General features: G+C 42.5%; 1 protein-coding gene across 1 annotated transcript in view; it reads right to left on the bottom strand.

Moving 5' to 3' along the window:
* Nucleotides 1-18,337, bottom strand: part of CALCRL (calcitonin receptor like receptor) — a 227,785-nt gene that overhangs the window by 64,475 nt on the left and 144,973 nt on the right. Inside the window, exon 3 of the mRNA XM_030209336.1 lies at nucleotides 15,760-15,907. Within this exon, the coding sequence (XP_030065196.1) occupies nucleotides 15,760-15,907 (148 nt within the window). The remainder of the gene's footprint in view (nucleotides 1-15,759; nucleotides 15,908-18,337) is intronic.

Below are 18,337 nucleotides of genomic sequence, written 5' to 3'. Positions count from 1 at the left end.
GTCAAGATGGAAAAAGAAAATAGAAAAATCAGTCAGTAAGAGTGCCTTACAGATTGCATAGAAAATAGCAGGCACAAAATTTCTAACAGAGAGGTTCATGCAGGGACAGATTTATACAAATTGCAATCTCTAAACCACTGATTCCAAAACTTTTTACTGTGGCAGAATCCCTAAAATATTTTTCCATACACCGAGGAACCTTCAATATATGTAAACATATATATGTTCAAATTCTACAATCTAATTTCTCGAGGAAGTCCTGAAGAGAGTTTGAGGAACCCTAGGGCTCCCAGGAACCCAGTTTAGGAATCAGTTCTCTAAATTGCAGTGCAATTTTTCTAGCAAAAAAGGTGCCGGTACTCAAATGCCAGGCCACCCTTCAGGGGTGGGGTGATCACTGAGGGACTCACTCTACAATAGCCAGGCCCCCTGCAACCAGTCACAGAATCTATGACAAGGCAGAATTGGTGTCTTGAGCCTGAGCTCTTTCATTAAAACTTGTGGCCCATGGGTCAATTTTAGCAGACACTGGAAAAGGTGCCGGTACTTAGTACCCCCTCAAAAAAAGCCCTGCTAAATTGTAACATTTACTAACAGAGCCCCTCATTGATTAAGTAGGAAGCAAATTTTAGATTTAATAGACAAGAAAATACATATATATATATATATGCTAGATAAAACAACCAACAACAGTCAATAATAACAACAACAATAATTATGACAATTTTATACAATCATTTTCGTTATTTACAAATACATTTCATTATTTTTTTTTTTTTAGTGAAGAATGAGACCTCTTGTAATGTGAAGCCCTAAGTTGTAGCTTGACCAGCTTATACATGAATCCAGCCCTGGGTTCGCTTTACCTACGGAGAAAATCTCAGCAAATGTTTATGTATATACTGTGCATGTGTCCACAGGTGTTGTGATGGAAAAGGAAGATAATGGCCCTTTGAATAGGCTGCTGCACGCTCTGAGGAAAATAAGAAGACGTGAATAAATAGTGAGACAACTGGATAGCAGTTACACTAATAAATGTGAGGAAATAATGAAAAGGTACAGAGAAAGAAGACATGAAATACAATCAAGAAAGACAAAGGTACGCAAAAATGATAATACATTAGGGGGCTCTTTTACTAAGCTGCGTTAAAAAGTGGTCAATGCTATCCCCAGTGTGGGTCTTTCCTGCTCAATGAGGCCACTTTTAGTGCATCAGTAAAATGGCTGATTTTTCATAATTTCCATTAATAACCACAAGCTAATTTTCGCCATTAGCTCATGGCCATTAGTATGTGAGCACATACTGGCACCTATTTTCTAGGAGGTAAAGGCTCATGCGCTAATCACACAGGGGTCCTTTTACTAAGGCATGGCAAAAAGTGGCCTGTGATAGTGTGGGCGCGTGTATTTGCCGCCTGCCGGGCCAGTTTTTAACGCATCTGGGAAAAAGAACTTTTTTTTTTCAATGGGCCTGAAACCAGCGTGCGCCTATTTATGGCCTAAGCCCTTAACGCCACCCATTGATCTAGTGGTAACGTCTCACACGCTACACATGCAATGCCCGGCTGGTGCACACCAACAGCTTAACGCCAGAAATGCAGCGCACGGTAGGAAATAAAAAATAATAATTTGTCACTGCTTTATGGGCACAAATTAAATCTGAAATTACCACCAGGGGGACATGCTAGCCTGGCACCACGCTGTACATGTGTAGAGCCTACCGCACCTTTGTAAAAGGGCCCCACAGTAATCAGTTAGCGCATGGCAGAGTAGCTGCACTAACCAATTACTGCAGTACATGCCTAATCTCTGCCCCCAGACACACTACCAGAGCTAAAAAAATAAAATTTACTGTTTAGCGCATGGGAAGCATGTGCTGATCCTAAAACTACCATGGGAAGCATGAGCGTACCCCATGGCAGTAGTTTTTAGCCTGCGATAAGCACACATTAGTGCTTACCACAGCTTAGTGAAAAGGGCCTCTAGAAGACTTGCCCCAAGTGAACATAGAGAAAGTATACACATTATCACTGCATGGAACAATGGAGAAGGGTAGTTAGTGGGGTTCCCCAGGGATCCGTGCTTGGACCTCTGCTTTTTAACATATTTATAAATGACCTAGAGATGGGAGTAACTAGTGAGGTAGTTAAATTTGCTGATGACACAAAGTTATTCAAAGTCGTTAAATCGCGGGAGGATTGTGAAAAATTACAAGAGGACCTTACGAGACTGGGCGTCTAAATGGCAGATGACGTTTAACGTGAGCAAGTGCAAAGTGATGCATGTGGGAAAGAGGAACCCGAATTATAGTTACATCATGCAAGGTTCCACGTTAGGAGTCACGGACCAAGAAAGGGATCTAGGTGTCGTCGTTGATGATACGTTGAAACCTTCTGCTCAGTGTGCTGCTGCGGCTAAGAAAGCAAATAGAATGTTAGGTATTATTAGGAAAGGAATGGAAAACAAAAATGAGGATGTTCTAATGCCTTTGTATCGCTCCATGGTGCGATCGCACCTCGAATATTGTGTTCAATTCTGGTCGCCGCATCTCAAAAAAGATATAGTAGAAGATGCAGAGAAGGGCGACAAAAATGATAAAGGGGATGGGATGACTTTCCTATGAGGAAAGGCTAAAGCAGATAGGGCTTTTCAGCTTGGAGAAAAGGCGGCTGTGGGGAGATATGATAGAGGTCTATAAAATAATGAGTGGAGTGGAAGGGGTAGATGTGAAGCGTCTGTTCACGCTTTCCAAAAATACTAGGACTAGGGGGCATGCGATGAAGCTACAATGTAGTAAATTTAAAATGAATCGGAGAAAGTGTTTCTTTACTCAACGTGTAATTAAACTCTGGAATTTGTTGCCAGAGAATGTGGTAAAGGTGGTTAGCTTAGCGGAGTTTAAAAAAGGTTTGGACGGCTTCCTAAAGGAAAAGTCCATAGACCGTCATTAAATGGACTTGGGGAAAATCCACTGTTTCTGGGATAAGCAGTATAAAATGTTTTGTACATTTTTGGGATCTTGCCAGGTATTTGTGACCTGGATTGGCCACTGTTGGAAACAGGATGCTGGGCTCGATTGACCCTTGGTCTTTCCCAGTATGGCAAAACGTACGTACTTATGTATTAAGTTCATTAGCCGTTGGTGCTTTCATTACTACAAGTGGAGTGAAGGAGTAACCTAGTGGTTAGAGCACCAGTCTCGACATCCAGAGGTGGCTGCTTCAAATCCCACTGCCACTCCTTGTGATCTTGGGCAAGTCACTTAACCCTCCATTGCCTCAGGTACAAAATTAGATTGTGAGCCCTCCTGGGACAGAGAAATATCCAATGTATCTGAATGTAACTCACCTTGAGCCACTACTGAAAAAGGTGTGAGCAAAATCCAAATTAATAAATAAGTTATGTGTTAGACTGGACAATTTACTTTTCTTCTCTCGGGACACTTATTGCTTTCCCTCATTTTTCTTTCCTGTTTTTGTTTTTACTCAGTCTTCAGCTTCCTGTAGGGAAGTCTAGACAGTGGTGCTCTGTCTGGATCTGTGGACATTTCTTTGCTTTCTGGGCACACAAGAGAACATTGGATCAAGTGTACTGTGAGCACCTGGAGATGGCTGGTAAAGGAGTGACTATACTATGGCTAAGTTTTAGGGGAATATGCTAGGTGCAACTTATGCTGATGATACTCTATGCCTGATGGACCTACATACCTCCAGCTGTGATGATTATCTATCTAGAAGGTAATGACATCACAGCCTCACATAGTGTGGAACTGGTTTAGCAAATGCAGAGTGACTGTGCTGACCTCACTGGGCTTTTATCTGCAACAAATATCCTTTGGTCTGCTATCAACCCACAGAAGCTATGGAAAGGTGATAAGTCACATAAGGCTTTGGAGAGGAGTCCAAAAAAGTTGAATAAGTGGATGTTTAAATTTATGTGAATAATTAGGGATAGCTATTTTGCGCATGATCTTTTAGTTGAGACTTGTTCGGGTTTGCATAGGCCATACAGGTCCCATTTGTTCAAGGTGGGCAGTTTATCAGTAAAATGCTGGATGTGCTTGAGAGTTAGTTGAGATGCATGGCTGCAACTATTTAGTTGTGGCAGTGTGGGGATCCCTGGAAAGCAAGGATCACTGCTACGGTTAATGGTGAGATGGCTGGTCACAGTGGTTTCACAGCTGCTTTATACTTTACACCAGTGGTGCACCTACATTAGTTGCCACATGGGGCGGAGCACCCTTCCTCTAAGCAAGGGGGTGTGTGGCCATCAGAGGGGGCATGGAACCAGCAGAGCCGACAGTTGTGCACTTCCTTCGTGTATCCCCCTGCTGCCTGCACCTGGGGTGGACCTCCCTACCCTTGGTACACGAGAGCTCCACATATTGGTTGAGATAAAGAAAGGGGGTAGCCTGATCCCTAGGCAAAAGCTCAATGGGATCCTATTGTGTATGCTTTCACCTAGTGACCTAGCTTCAATGGTTGAGCAAAGGAGGACGTATTCTCAGAATAACAGTAAAGACCACAGGGTGCCTCAGAGCTTCAGTGGCTCTCGAGATAATTTAAGCTACCTAGGGGGATTAAGGTTTTTAAAGGTTTTTTCTGATGAAAGGGCAGGTTATTATGACCTGGCCTATAAGCTCAATGGCTAACTTGGTGTTATAGCTTTAATGGCTAATATCTAGAAATAGTCCTCCTGATATTCAAAGCTATTTCACCAGCCAGACACAGCCGCTGACTGGTTAAATAGCATATCGGCACCTGCTAATATTCAGCGCCTACCCAGATAAGTTAAGCAGTCAATTAGAACCATATAAATAGCTGTCCTATCTTTCACCATTAAAAGGTTAACTGGTTAGCGCTGAATAGCAGTATAGTCAGTTACATTTTAGCAGTTAACCCTCCCCCCTGGATATTCATAAGAACATAATAGCCACACTAGGTCAGACCAATGGTCCATCTAGCCCAGTATCCTGTTTCCAACAGTAGCCAATCCAGGTCACAAGTACTTGGCAGAAAACCAATTAGCAGCATTCCATACTACCAATCCTAAGGCAAGCAGTGGCTTCTCCCATGTTCATCTCAATAACAGACTATGCACTTTTCCTCCAGGAACTTGTCCAAACTTTTTTTAAACCCAGATACACTAACCACAATTACCACATCCTCTTGCAGTAAGTTCCAGAGCTTAACTATTCTTTGAGTGAAAAAATATTTCCTCCTATTTGTTTTAAAAGTATTTCCGTGTAATTTCATCAAGTGTCCCCTGGTCTTTGTACTTTTTGAAAGAGTGAAAAACCGATTCACTTCTACCCGTTCTACACCACTCAGGATTTTATAGACCTCAATCATAACCCTCCTCAGTCATCTTTTTTCCAAGCTGAAGAGGCCTAACCTCTTTAGCTTTTCCTCATATGAGAGGAGTTCCATCCCCTTTATCATTTTGGTCTCTCTTCTTTGAACATTTTCTAATTCTGCCATATCGTTTTGGAAATACAGCGACCAGAATTGAACACAATACTGAAAGTGAGGTAGCACCATGGAGCAATACAAAGGCATTACAATATTCTTGGTCTTATTTTGCATCCCTTTCCTAATAATTCCTAGCATCCTGTTTGGTTTTTTGGCCGCCAGAAACAGCTCAGTATTGAATATCTGGATTTAATGCCACCGGAGGAGAGAAAAAGCACTGCCCATCACAGGCTGAATATCGGACCTACTGTTTTTCCACTTGATTTACAAAGCTGTCAGCCATGCTGCTATAGGTTAAGAATATTTTACTGTATTAGAAGTTTTCTGGTTTGTTATTACTCGACTGTTGGGATGATTATTTTGTATGCAGTGCTGTTATTATGTTTTAATTTTGCCATCACTGTGTCTGTGCTTATCTACATAAAGGCAAGATTTTCCACAGCAAAATTTGTAAGTCTGTGGTTAATGTTTCTTGTAAAGGTAAAGGGAAAGGAGATGTGGGAAGTGGATGGAGGGAGGGAGGGATTGAGTGTGGGAACACAGAGAAGCAAGCTGCATGTGAGTGTTGCTTGCCTGGGTTGTGGAAGACATTGGCCCTTTGAATAGCCTGCTGCTGCTCTAAGGGAAATGAGAAGACATGAGTAAATAGTGAGACAACTGGATAATAGTTATACTAATGAATGCAAGAAAATAGTGAAAATGTAAGGAGAAAAAGACATGAAATATAACCAAGAAAGACAAAGGTAAGCAACATGTTAGTATATTTGAGATATTGAGATCATACCCTACATACAGTAATTTAAGAGTGATGTTCATGACTGTCATGATATATGAAAAACTACCCCATTCGGACACATGTCCCAAGTGAACAGAGAGAAAGTATATACCTTATCACTGTAGGCAACAGAACCATGCCCTATGTTTAGACAGGAAACAAGGTCATAACATGAACACACATACAGTGGTGGAAATAAGTATTTGATCCCTTGCTGATTTTGTAAGTTTTCCCACTGACAAAGACATGAGCAGCCCATAATTGAAGGGTAGGTTATTGGTAACAGTGAGAGATAGCACATCACAAATTAAATCCGGAAAATCACATTGTGGAAAGTATATGAATTTATTTGCATTCTGCAGAGGGAAATAAGTATTTAATCCCTCTGGCAAACAAGACCTAATACTTGGTGGCAAAACCCTTGTTGGCAAGCACAGCAGTCAGACGTCTTCTGTAGTTGATGATGAGGTTTGCACACATGTCAGGAGGAATTTTGGTCCACTCCTCTTTGCAGATCATCTCTAAATCATTAAGAGTTCTGGGCTGTCGCTTGGCAACTCGCAGCTTCAGCTCCCTCCATAAGTTTTCAATGGGATTAAGGTCTGGTGACTGGCTAGGCCACTCCATGACCCTAATGTGCTTCTTCCTGAGCCACTCCTTTGTTGCCTTGGCTGTATGTTTTGGGTCATTGTCGTGCTGGAAGACCCAGCCACGACCCATTTTTAAGGCCCTGGCGGAGGGAAGGAGGTTGTCACTCAGAATTGTACGGTACATGGCCCCATCCATTCTCCCATTGATGCGGTGAAGTAGTCATGTGCCCTTAGCAGAGAAACACCCCCAAAACATAACATTTCCACCTCCATGCTTGACAGTGGGGACGGTGTTCTTTGGGTCATAGGCAGCATTTCTCTTCCTCCAAACACGGCGAGTTGAGTTCATGCCAAAGAGCTCAATTTTTGTCTCATCTGACCACAGCACCTTCTCCCAATCACTCTCGGCATCATCCAGGTGTTCACTGGCAAACTTCAGACGGGCCGTCACATGTGCCTTCCGGAGCAGGGGGACCTTGCGGGCACTGCAGGATTGCAATCCGTTATGTCGTAATGTGTTACCAATGGTTTTCGTGGTGACAGTGGTCCCAGCTGCCTTGAGATCATTGACAAGTTCCCCCCTTGTAGTTGTAGGCTGATTTCTAACCTTCCTCATGATCAAGGATACCCCACGAGGTGAGATTTTGCGTGGAGCCCCAGATCTTTGTCGATTGACAGTCATTTTGTACTTCTTCCATTTTCTTACTATGGCACCAACAGTTGTCTCCTTCTCGCCCAGCGTCTTACTGATGGTTTTGTAGCCCATTCCAGCCTTGTGCAGGTGTATGATCTTGTCCCTGACATCCTTAGACAGCTCCTTGCTCTTGGCCATTTTGTAGAGGTTAGAGTCTGACTGATTCACTGAGTCTGTGGACAGGTGTCTTTCATACAGGTGACCATTGCCGACAGCTGTCTGTCATGCAGGTAACGAGTTGATTTGGAGCATCTACCTGGTCTGTAGGGGCCAGATCTCTTACTGGTTGGTGGGGGATCAAATACTTATTTCCCTCTGCAGAATGCAAATAAATTCATATACTTTCCACAATGTGATTTTCCGGATTTAATTTGTGATGTGCTATCTCTCACTGTTACCAATAACCTACCCTTCAATTATGGGCTGCTCATGTCTTTGTCAGTGGGCAAACTTACAAAATCAGCAAGGGATCAAATACTTATTTCCACCACTGTAGGTACAACAGAGAAGGACGTATGAGCAAACGCACATCATGCTAAAGTTGGATGAAATTACCTAGCCAGACAAGAGAACATAACATGCTGGAGACATCACATGAAAACACAAACAAACATTTATAAACACACACGGAAAACACCATGCCACACCATGACAGGTATATAACAGAAATACTCACCAACTGGGTCTCCTTTATTAACCAGAGCTTGTCCTCTGGGCCTTCATAATCTTGATCATCTTCCATCAATCAGTGGGATGCCCATGATCCCCAAACCAGAATTAAGCATGCCAAAGGGTCCAGACCAATCTGGAACAGCATTTAAAAAAAGATACCCCTTGAACGATTAATTTCAACAAATCGGAGGCAAACTATTTGACTACAGAAAAGACTCACACTCTGGTAGCTCACAATGGACTCATCAACAATGTATTTGGACCCTGCTCTTCTCAACAAACAAAAACTGTCAGACTTACTGGAGTTGGCAGGAGGACCAGGACCAGCTGGAAGACAAGATGGAGGGAGGCTGATGAGCAGAAGAATGAGACTGGCAGATTTGTTGGATACTGCTGTGTCCATTCTAGTCCTTATTTAGAAAAAAATCATGAATATATGCCTCCCTTTTCAATAACAGCTCACTTAAATTTATGCACAGGTCCTGTGTGTAAATCTATAGAGTACTGCCATCCATGAGGGTAGGTATACCCTAATTCCTATTCTGTAATTATGCACCCAAATGGCACAGCATATACCTATTAGAGAGGCATTCACAGAGAAGGAGCAAGGATGGGCCTTAGGTGGGGCATTTTCATGGTTGCTCTATTTGATATTTGCTGATTGATCTCCCTCTCCCCCTTTTTAAAGATGCTATTTGGTTTAAACAGTTTTTAGATTGTAATAAGTATTCCTATGTTTGTTTTATTTGATTTGATTTATTACATATCATTTTTATACAAATTGTATTGTTTCTCTAAATACGTTTTTTAATTTATAATATTTTTTAAATTTTAATGTTTTTTTTAAATTACGTTGTCTTCTATTTATGCATTATTTATTTATTTACTTATTTATTTATTAGGATTTATGTGCCACCTTTCTGAAGGAATTCACTCAAGGCGGTGTACAGTAAGAATAGATCAAACATGAGCAATATGCAGTTACAGCAGTAAAAAATATTCAAATAATACAATGTATGGCATTGTATACTACTTACAAAGTCAACATAATACGTAATAGAACATTATAATTGATAGTAAAGGGTAAAGCAAAGATGTAACAAATGGATAGGTAAGAAAGTAGGAAGAGTTAAAAAGTAAGGTGACTGATTTAAAGAAAGTTGCACGTGAGAGAGAGATGGTTAAATATTATCTCAGCTAGGGTAGGAGAGGATAACCATGTCCTCCTGCAGTATGTGTAGCCTGAGTCACTCCTTGTGTATGTGAGTGAGACTAACGAGTTAGCTACTTCTTCCATTAAAGGCTTGGTTGAAGAACCAAGCTTTCACCTGCTTCCTGAAGTAGAGATAATCTTGTGTTAAGCGGAGCCTTTCAGGCAGTGCATTCCAGAGTGTGGGGGCTACTCTGGAGAAGGCTCGCTTGTGGGTATCACATTGTGTAATGTCTTTTAGAGAGGATGTTGTTAGTGAAAGTCCTTGCGAGGACCTTAGTTATTTATGTTACTTATTAGTTATTTATGTTTGTTTAGACTCCTGAGGCAGGCCTGTGGCCAAAACACAGTACTGTGTCGAGTCTTCTATCAATAAACCTTCATTTAAACTTCATCAGTTGTGTCTTGCATCTCTGGAGTACAGGGTCTACTTCCCACTGTTTGTTTGCTTTCTACTTTAGTTGTAGGATTTCAGCATTCCTTCGCGTTGGCGGATTTTCATTGACCCTTAGGCGGGGCTGATATTTACATGGGCAACTTACAGAATGCTGTTAATTGAGAGTGTAAATGTCACATTAAGGCATGATCATTTGCACCAGTCATAGACCTGTTCATGAATGTTGATACCTATATTTCAGTGCACTGGGTTTACACTAGCATTGAGGGGGGGGGGGGGGCCTTGTTACAGAATTGCCACTATAATGTCAACATCTTTATACTGTGTCACATTTCACCAACAGGGCAGCAAATTACAAGTATTTAATGTGATTATATTGGTTTGTGTTCCTTAGACACAACCAACAAACATCCTGTGCCCTTTGGTAATCTAAACAACCCCTGGAGAAAGAGCAAGAAGAGAAATTGGCACCAGTCATTGTTCATCCTCCAGATGTGTTCATTTGCATGTACAATGCAGGGTACTGGCATGCATCCCAGTTCAGAGCAGTGATAGCAAGGCAAATGTAGCACAACCTGTCTTAGCTGGCATTTTTCAAATGTGTGCAATAGAAGTACAGAGGTTCAAAAACATCAAAAATACAGAATACCAAGTAACTGAAAAAACAATTTTAGGAAATTAGGGCCTTATTTAGGGCAGTCATTATGGGCTAGATTCTATAAATGGTGGCAAAAAAAATCAGCGCTATTCTATAAGAAGTTTATAGAATAGTGCTTACGCCCCTAAATCACACCTACCTATAGGTGCGGCCATTTGCACCAACTGAAACATGGTGCAAATGTATCCCCATTATTCTATAACAACATGTGTTAATTTTAGGAATGCCCTCATTATGCCCATGACCCTCCCATTTCTGCGCCCCTTTTTTCAGATCGCGTGTAAAATTCAGGAACGTATCCTATAATCTAAATTTATATGTGTAAATGCCAATTAAATCTAATTAGTGCCAACTATTGCTTGTTAAAAAGCCCATTATTGGTGCTAATAAGCTCATTATTCGTTTAAATTTTGTGCGCAAATTGGGTGGGTGTCCAATTTTGCGCATGCAATTTTTGACAACTTATACAGAATTAGGGGTTATATGGATATTTATGCTAGCTGTTGCTATCCATGGATTTTCAGTGACACTATTTGGATAGTGTCACTGAAATCACTTCAGACTGCCTCGGTATTATCCAGATGGTGTTGTGAGGGAGTAGCATAGGTTTATTTATTTATTTTTATTTTATTTGTTGCATTTATATCCCACTGAGTTATCCACTATCTGGATTGCTATTTGGATGAAGACAGGACAACAAAATATGCTTATGCTCTATCTCCAGGAACAGTATATGCAGGAGAGGGCCCTCTAAGGACAGAAGGAGTGCATGCCAACCTTTTGCTGTAGATTCTGATGCCTCCAGAGGTGGGATAACAAACATTAACACCTCTCTTTTTGTTGTTTAACCCTTTAGTGTCCAATTTTCCCGTAATAAGCCATATGGGAACAGATTGATGGGACCATTGGACACTAAAGGGTTAATAAACAATGCTCTTTTCATTTGATTGGTTTTACAGGTTCAATTGTGCAGGAATTGTAAGTATAGGAGTGTGACTGTGCAGTTCCCAGCTGGAGGGCGATAGTGAGCCTTTTTAAAGGGGTGGGGGAGGGAAGCCAGGGTGCAAGGGAGGCAGGGAGACCAAAATTGCGACCTGTCCATTACCTCCTCTGCTTGGCCACAATGCGGTGGCCAGAATGGGAGCACTAGGAGACATGTCACACAAGGCACATTTCAGACTCAGAATACATATTAAGGAGACTGTAAGAAAGAGTTACAAATAAGGGACACTAAAGGGATAATGTTTGGTTAATGAGTGTGATGAGAAGCTTGGGCAGTAGGTAGCAGCTGTCAATGCTATTTTTCAATAGACAGCTGTCTTGAGGTGCTGTGGTAATCATGAGATTGTCTCTTAAAAAGCAATGAGAAATAACATCATAAAGGGATCTTGTTCCATTCTTCCTGAGAATTTCTGATTCCATCCCGACAGAATAAAAAGAGAGTGTGCTATTATTTTCCATGGCCATTATTTTCCATGGAAAGAAAAGAAGAACAATAATTTTTTCTTTCCAGTGGAAATAGTGGGAGCAATTCAAGGAAATGGGAGGCCACCCAGACATATGCCTCACTGAAGAGGAGTCAATATATTCAGGGCCGTAACTTTATGGACAAAAAGGCCATATGTCCACTTGTGGTGGATGATATTATAGGTGTAATAAAATCTTATAATGATTTATAAAGGTAGGCTTTACCTACACTCTGAATACCTTTCTTCTGGCAAATGTAAATAGTTTTAGAGTTTAAAAACAGCTCCGAAAAGGCAAACATTTCCTTTTAAGCCAATAACTATTTAGTAAAAGCTGATGTTTGGTGGCAATTCACATACTGGAAGCAAAAATTACTAAAGGTTAATCAGGTTGCTGGTTATTAACATACAGGCCTAAATACAAAAATACTTATTAGTAACACATTTTAATACCACATAAGCATTAACACATTTGTGTGTTAGTCTGTGTCAACAATAATTTAGAATTAATATAAGCTCACACATTAACATATTACTGAGCTCTTGTGCATAATCTACCAGCGATACAAAATCTTAATGACTGCTTCTATGCTCTGCATGTGGGTTGTCTTACAAATCCAAATTTATGTTATAACAGAATGCCCCTTGTTTTAATACCCTGAAGATGTCCATGCATGAAATAATGAAACCAGAGCTTTAATTCAAGCCCCAAATATTTAAAACCATTTAACCGACTAGGAACGGCTCCTGGCCAGTTAAATGGTGTTTAACTGACTATCTGGCAAGATTCAGAGGGAGATAGCCAGTTATCTCCTGCTGAATACTACTGCCGGTTAATGCTTATCGTGCAATATCACTGGCTATCTGCCAATATTCAGCGCATCACCAGCTAAGTTTGGAAGCCAAATTAGGCCGCTGAAATAGCTGGAATATCTTTGGTGATTTAAACTTAACTGGCCAGTGACAAATATTGACTTGGCCGGTTAAATGTAAACCAGCCAAAAACCACCTGGATATTAAGTATCTGTGCTGACCACTGACTGTAGGAGTTAGCTGAGCTCTCTCCCACAGTCTCAATATTGGGCCCAAGGTGTCAATCAGATGTGAAATGTGAGGAACATGTACCATTCATGGGATATGGATGAGCAAATTAAAGCAATTTAGGGTATTGGCCCAATAACTCTTGGCATGTTTCAAGAATTTGTAGTGTTCATGCCAGTCAGGAGGTTAGTCATAGCTGGCAGGGCTGGTGTTAGAGGGAGGCAAACAGGGAAAATGCCCTGGGCTCCTATGTTACAAGGGGCCACAGGTGTTCCCTAAGCTGAAGAAGGCACAATTCTATAATGGCGCTAAAATGTTTATGCCAAAATGGGGTGCACTTAGCATCAATTCTGTAACAGTTTCAGGGTGCACCTAAGCTGTTATGGAATACAGGTCCAAAGCCGTGTTGGCACGCTAAAATATAGGCACACCCACTTAGGACAGGTCAGTGATGGGGGTAAGCTGGTGTACTTAAATGCACCATGCAATGTGGGCGACTGTTATTATTCCTAAAGTTGCGCACATTCCATGGTGATACGTGCATTACCTGCCCATGCGCCACCCACATGTATGCCCCTTCACAGTTACCTGCTAAGTGACTTTTACATTTTAGAATAGCGCAGAGCTTCCAAAATGGTGTCACCATACCTGCTTTTGGGGTCACACCCTAGGTGGGCTCTCTATAGGTGTATCTTTATTCTGCACCTCCAGGGAGTCATATAGTTTTATTTGCCCACAATCATGAGGTCATAGCCACTTAAACACGTAACTGCCAATTATTGGTGCCTCTGATGTGTATAAAATGCTATTCTATAAAAAAACTGAAACAACAATGTGGTGCACTTATGTAAAAGCCAAAGAGAACTACCCAAATTATCACATAAACATAATATATAGTTCTCCTATAATACATTTTTGTGGACCATTAGATGATGGAACTCAAAGTATAAACTTTGGCAATTGCAACTTAACCTCCTCATCGGTTCACGTTTTTTTTTTTTTAAACAAAGTTCAAATATTCCAGTGTTTCAGCGGTCGATATTAAGTGATCAAGTTCTTAAATATTCAATATTCAGAAGTCGCTATCCAATACTCGAATTGTATAAAATTCCTTATGAATTAACTGTCTCATAGCAAATATATTCAAATCTATCCTATAAAGTACTCATGTACAGTGTGTAATCATAATTATTTGCTGTGAAACAATTGATTCGCAAGGTATTTTATATGATTCAAGTATTTATTTATTATAGAAGAACCAGTGGCGTAGGAAGGGGGGGGGGCGGTGGGGCGGTCCGCCCCGGGTGCACGCTGCTGGGGGGTGTCGGCGCCTCGCTGATTCCTTGCTCTCTCTGCAGGTTACTTCCTGTTCCGGGCGAGAGCAAGGAACCAGCGAAGCGCCGACACCCCCCAGCGGCGTGCTCTCGGCGGATTGGCCCGCCCACCCGCCCCTCACCGCCTTCCAGGTATGTTCTCGCGGGCGGGGGGGGGGTGTTGCGCTACGGAGGGGGGGGGGGTGCACAGCGGCTACCCGCCCCGGGTGTCAGCTGCCCTCGCGACGCCACTGAGAAGAACTACATATTATATGATTATTCTATAAAACACTTGTGCACTTGCCCCCAAATTCTATATGGCGCTCAAAACTGTGTGTGCAAAATTGAGCACATGCCCAATTTGTGTGTGCAATTTGAGTAACGAGCCAATTAGCACCAATAATTAGACATTAACAATCAGTTGTTGGGCTAATTAGTAACAATTTGGATTTACACAAACATCTTGCTAAGGACTATTCTATAAATATGCACATGTAAGTTTTGTAGGGGTCCTTTTATCAAGCTAAGGGAAAAAGGGCCCTGCGCTAGCGGTGGGGGTGGTTTTTCCTGTGTGTCAGGGCCCTTTTACCGCAGCAGGTAAAAAAGCCCCCAGCACGCATGGCCATGTGATAAGAGATCTCTTTCCGAATGGTCATGCAGCAGGGAGCCTTACCACCACTTACTGAGGTGTCGATAAGGGCTCCCGCTCTAACCCAGCGATAACTGGGCATTGAGCGGCAATGCCCGATTACCACCGGGTTATCACCACGCAAACCATTTCTGCGGGTTTTCTTTTCCCCTGGGAAATGACGCTCGCTCAGGGCAGGACTACCACTGGTGGCCGCATTAGGCCAGCGGTAGTCCCGGAAGAGCGAACTGTAAGTCTGCTTTGGGCTTACTGCTACTCTGAAAAAGGGCCCTTAGGTGCACAACTACACAGAGGGCACGACCAAGGGAGGAGCATGTGCAGCTCAGGGATGTTCACTAAAGATGCATGCAGTATTATGGAGTTCAGGGGATCAGCACCTTATTTAAGTGCAAGGATTTACACCAGGTTTTAGTTGGTGTAAATCATTGTGCCCAAAGTTGGATGTGGATCCCAGCACTATGCATTATTCTATTAATGACACCCAACTTGGCGCACCATTTATATAACTGTAATCAGCACTCATTTTTTCTCACCCAAATTTGGGCATCATTTACTTGATCTAGCCCTTGGCATCTACCATTAGGCGCCAAGTTATAGAATTGTTCTTTATTTCTGCTGGCAGGCTTTGGGGACCCCTTCCAAATTTCTGCTCTGGACCCCAATATGTTTAACACCAGCCGTGGTAGTTGGAGACATTAAACAGCTTCTTTCTCCTTATCCAAAAGTGAATTATAAAACATTCTGTGGATTTCTGTTTCTGTGGGGCACAGAATAACACCAACACTTTGGTAGAGTTTGTTATAAAACTAGGCGCTCTCTTTACCATCTGTCCTATGAACAGGCTCCTGCATAATCTTTTGATAACATTCAAATTGTGCTGCCATGATCTTATTCTGAGTAACACCCAAAATAGGGCTAATTTCATCCATCAGGTCTGGAGGATGCTCTTCCGGAATAGCTGAGACAAGCAGCTAGGGAAAAAAAGATTTGAAAGAATATGTTACTGAAAGTCTTTTCATAGTACTGTCTTAGTTCTGTTAGTCTAGTGCTCGTCATAAAACTGCATTAAAATGAAATGAAAGAGTTTGTGGTTTCTTCAAGAGGGTTAGTATGTCTGACTTTAAGTCTACGGTATTTTAAAAGAAACATAATATCTTTGGTATAGTGATAAAACTAGGTATCATAGACCTTTTCACCTTGTATCAGTTTACAATTTTGTTGGTAATTCAGCCAACGTAAATTTTTTTCAAGGGAAGAACTCAACTTCATTAAATAGTAACTAAGGGCTCAATATTCAAAGTGATTTAACCAGGCAGACTCCTGCCTGGTTAAATAACCTGTGTGGGGCTATCTGCTAATATTCAATGGCACTTAACCGGATAATGCCATTGAATATTAGCACTAATCGCGTAAGCCGAAACCTGCTATTCAATGGGCATTTAAGGATGGAGTCGGGACAGAATCAGCACTTAACCAGTTAAGTGCCAATATTCAGGCTTTAATTGGTTAAGGGACCCTTTAACAAAGGTGTGTAAGAGCCTACGCATTTGTAGCATTTGTCAAATTAGTATTACTGCCCGGCTAGGGCATGCGCCAGGCAGTAATTCCAAATTTGGCGCATGCCAAAAACCTGCAGTAGAAAATAATTTTCTATTTTCTACCATGGGGGCATTCCCTGTGGTAATTGGCAGTTGGCGCTTGCTGGATAGTTTCCGCACAGGTAACGCATGAACCCTTACAGCTAAGTCAATGGGTGGCATTAAGGGCACGCTTTAGTTTTAATTTTGCTGCACATCCATTTCCCAGACCCCCCCCCCAAAAAAAAACACGGTGAAGAAATGGTCCGGCATGCATCAAAAACACACGTCCACACTACCGCAGGCCACTTTTTGGCGCGCCTTTGTAAAAGGGCCCCTAATCTGCTTATTTTCGAACGAAAGGCCGGCCATCTTCTGACACAAATCGGGAGATGGCCGGCCTTCTCCTAAAGCTGGCCAAATCGGTATAATCAAAAGCCAGTTTTGGCTGGCTTCAACTGCTTTCCGTTGCAGAGCCGGTGAAAGTTCAAGGGGGCATGTCTGCAGTGTACCGAAGGCGGGACGGGGGCGTGGTTAAGAGATGGCCGAGTTTGGCCGATAATGGAAAAAAGAAAGCCGGCCCTGATGAGCATTTGGCTGACTTTACTTGGTCCCTTTTTGTTCATGACCAAGCCTCAAAAAGGTGCCCCAACTGACCAGATGACCACCGGAGGGAATGGGGGATGACCTCCCCTTACTCCCCCAGTGGTCATCAACCCCCTCCCACCCAAAAAAAAAATAAAAAACCTTTTTTTGCCAGCCTCTATGCCAGCCTCAAATGTCATACCCAGCTCCATGACAGCAGTATGCATGTCCCTGGAGCAGTTTTAGTGGGTGCAGTGTACTTCAGGCAGGCGGCCCCAGGCCCATCCCCCCCTACCTGTCACACTTGTGGTGGTAAATGGGAGCCCTCCAAAAACTCCCCAAAACCCACTGTACCCACATGTAGGTGCCCCCATTCATCCCTACGGGCTATGGTAGTGGTGTACAGTTGTGGGTAGTGGGTTTTGGGGGGATTTGGGGGGCTCAGTACACATGGTAAGGGAGCTATGTACCTGGGATCAATTTGTGAAGTCCACTGCAGTGCCCCCTAGGGTGCCCGGTTGGTGTCCTGGCATGTGAGGGGGACCGGTGCACTACAAATGTTGGCTCCTCCCACGACCAAATGTCTTGGATTTGGCCGGCTTTGAGATGGTCGCCATTAGTTTCCATTATCGGTGAAAACCAATGATGGCCATCTCCAAGGCCAGCCCAAATGTTGAGATTTGGCCGGCCCCGACCGTATTATCGAAACGAAAGATGGCCGGCCATCTTGTTTCGATAATATGGTTGGGTACGCCGCTTTACGGGGCCGTCATTAGAAATGGCCGCCCTTATAGATGGCTGGCCCCATTCGATTATGCCCCTCCATAGGTCACTATTTGCCCTAAGTGATGTTCAGTATCTACCTGCTAGTCTTACAAAGTGGGTACTTGCACAGGGACTTATGGAGCATGGGAAGGACATAGGCAGGGCTATTGCTTACATGTGCAACTTATTTTACCCATGTTCCTGATGCATTTATACAAGCTCTGTGGCTGATGTTCAGTGCAGGCATCTACATAGTAGGCACACTGAAACGGTAGGCATGCTGAGTTATGCTAGTATTTTACAATGAAACTTAGTTGACTAGGTTTTGTTATTCAGTAGGCTCCTACCAAGTGCCCTTAGCGCACCTAAATGAAGGCGTGCACTTGTAGAATTACTCCCTAATTGACTTAATGTGCATCACTTTGTAGCTTAACATACTTTCCTGCCCTGGGGAGGTCACTAGACCACCAGGGC

The sequence above is a fragment of the Microcaecilia unicolor genome, chromosome 7, assembly GCF_901765095.1.
Source record: "Microcaecilia unicolor chromosome 7, aMicUni1.1, whole genome shotgun sequence".
Lineage (NCBI taxonomy): Eukaryota > Metazoa > Chordata > Amphibia > Gymnophiona > Siphonopidae > Microcaecilia > Microcaecilia unicolor.
This window is presented reverse-complemented; position numbering and strand designations above follow the sequence as displayed.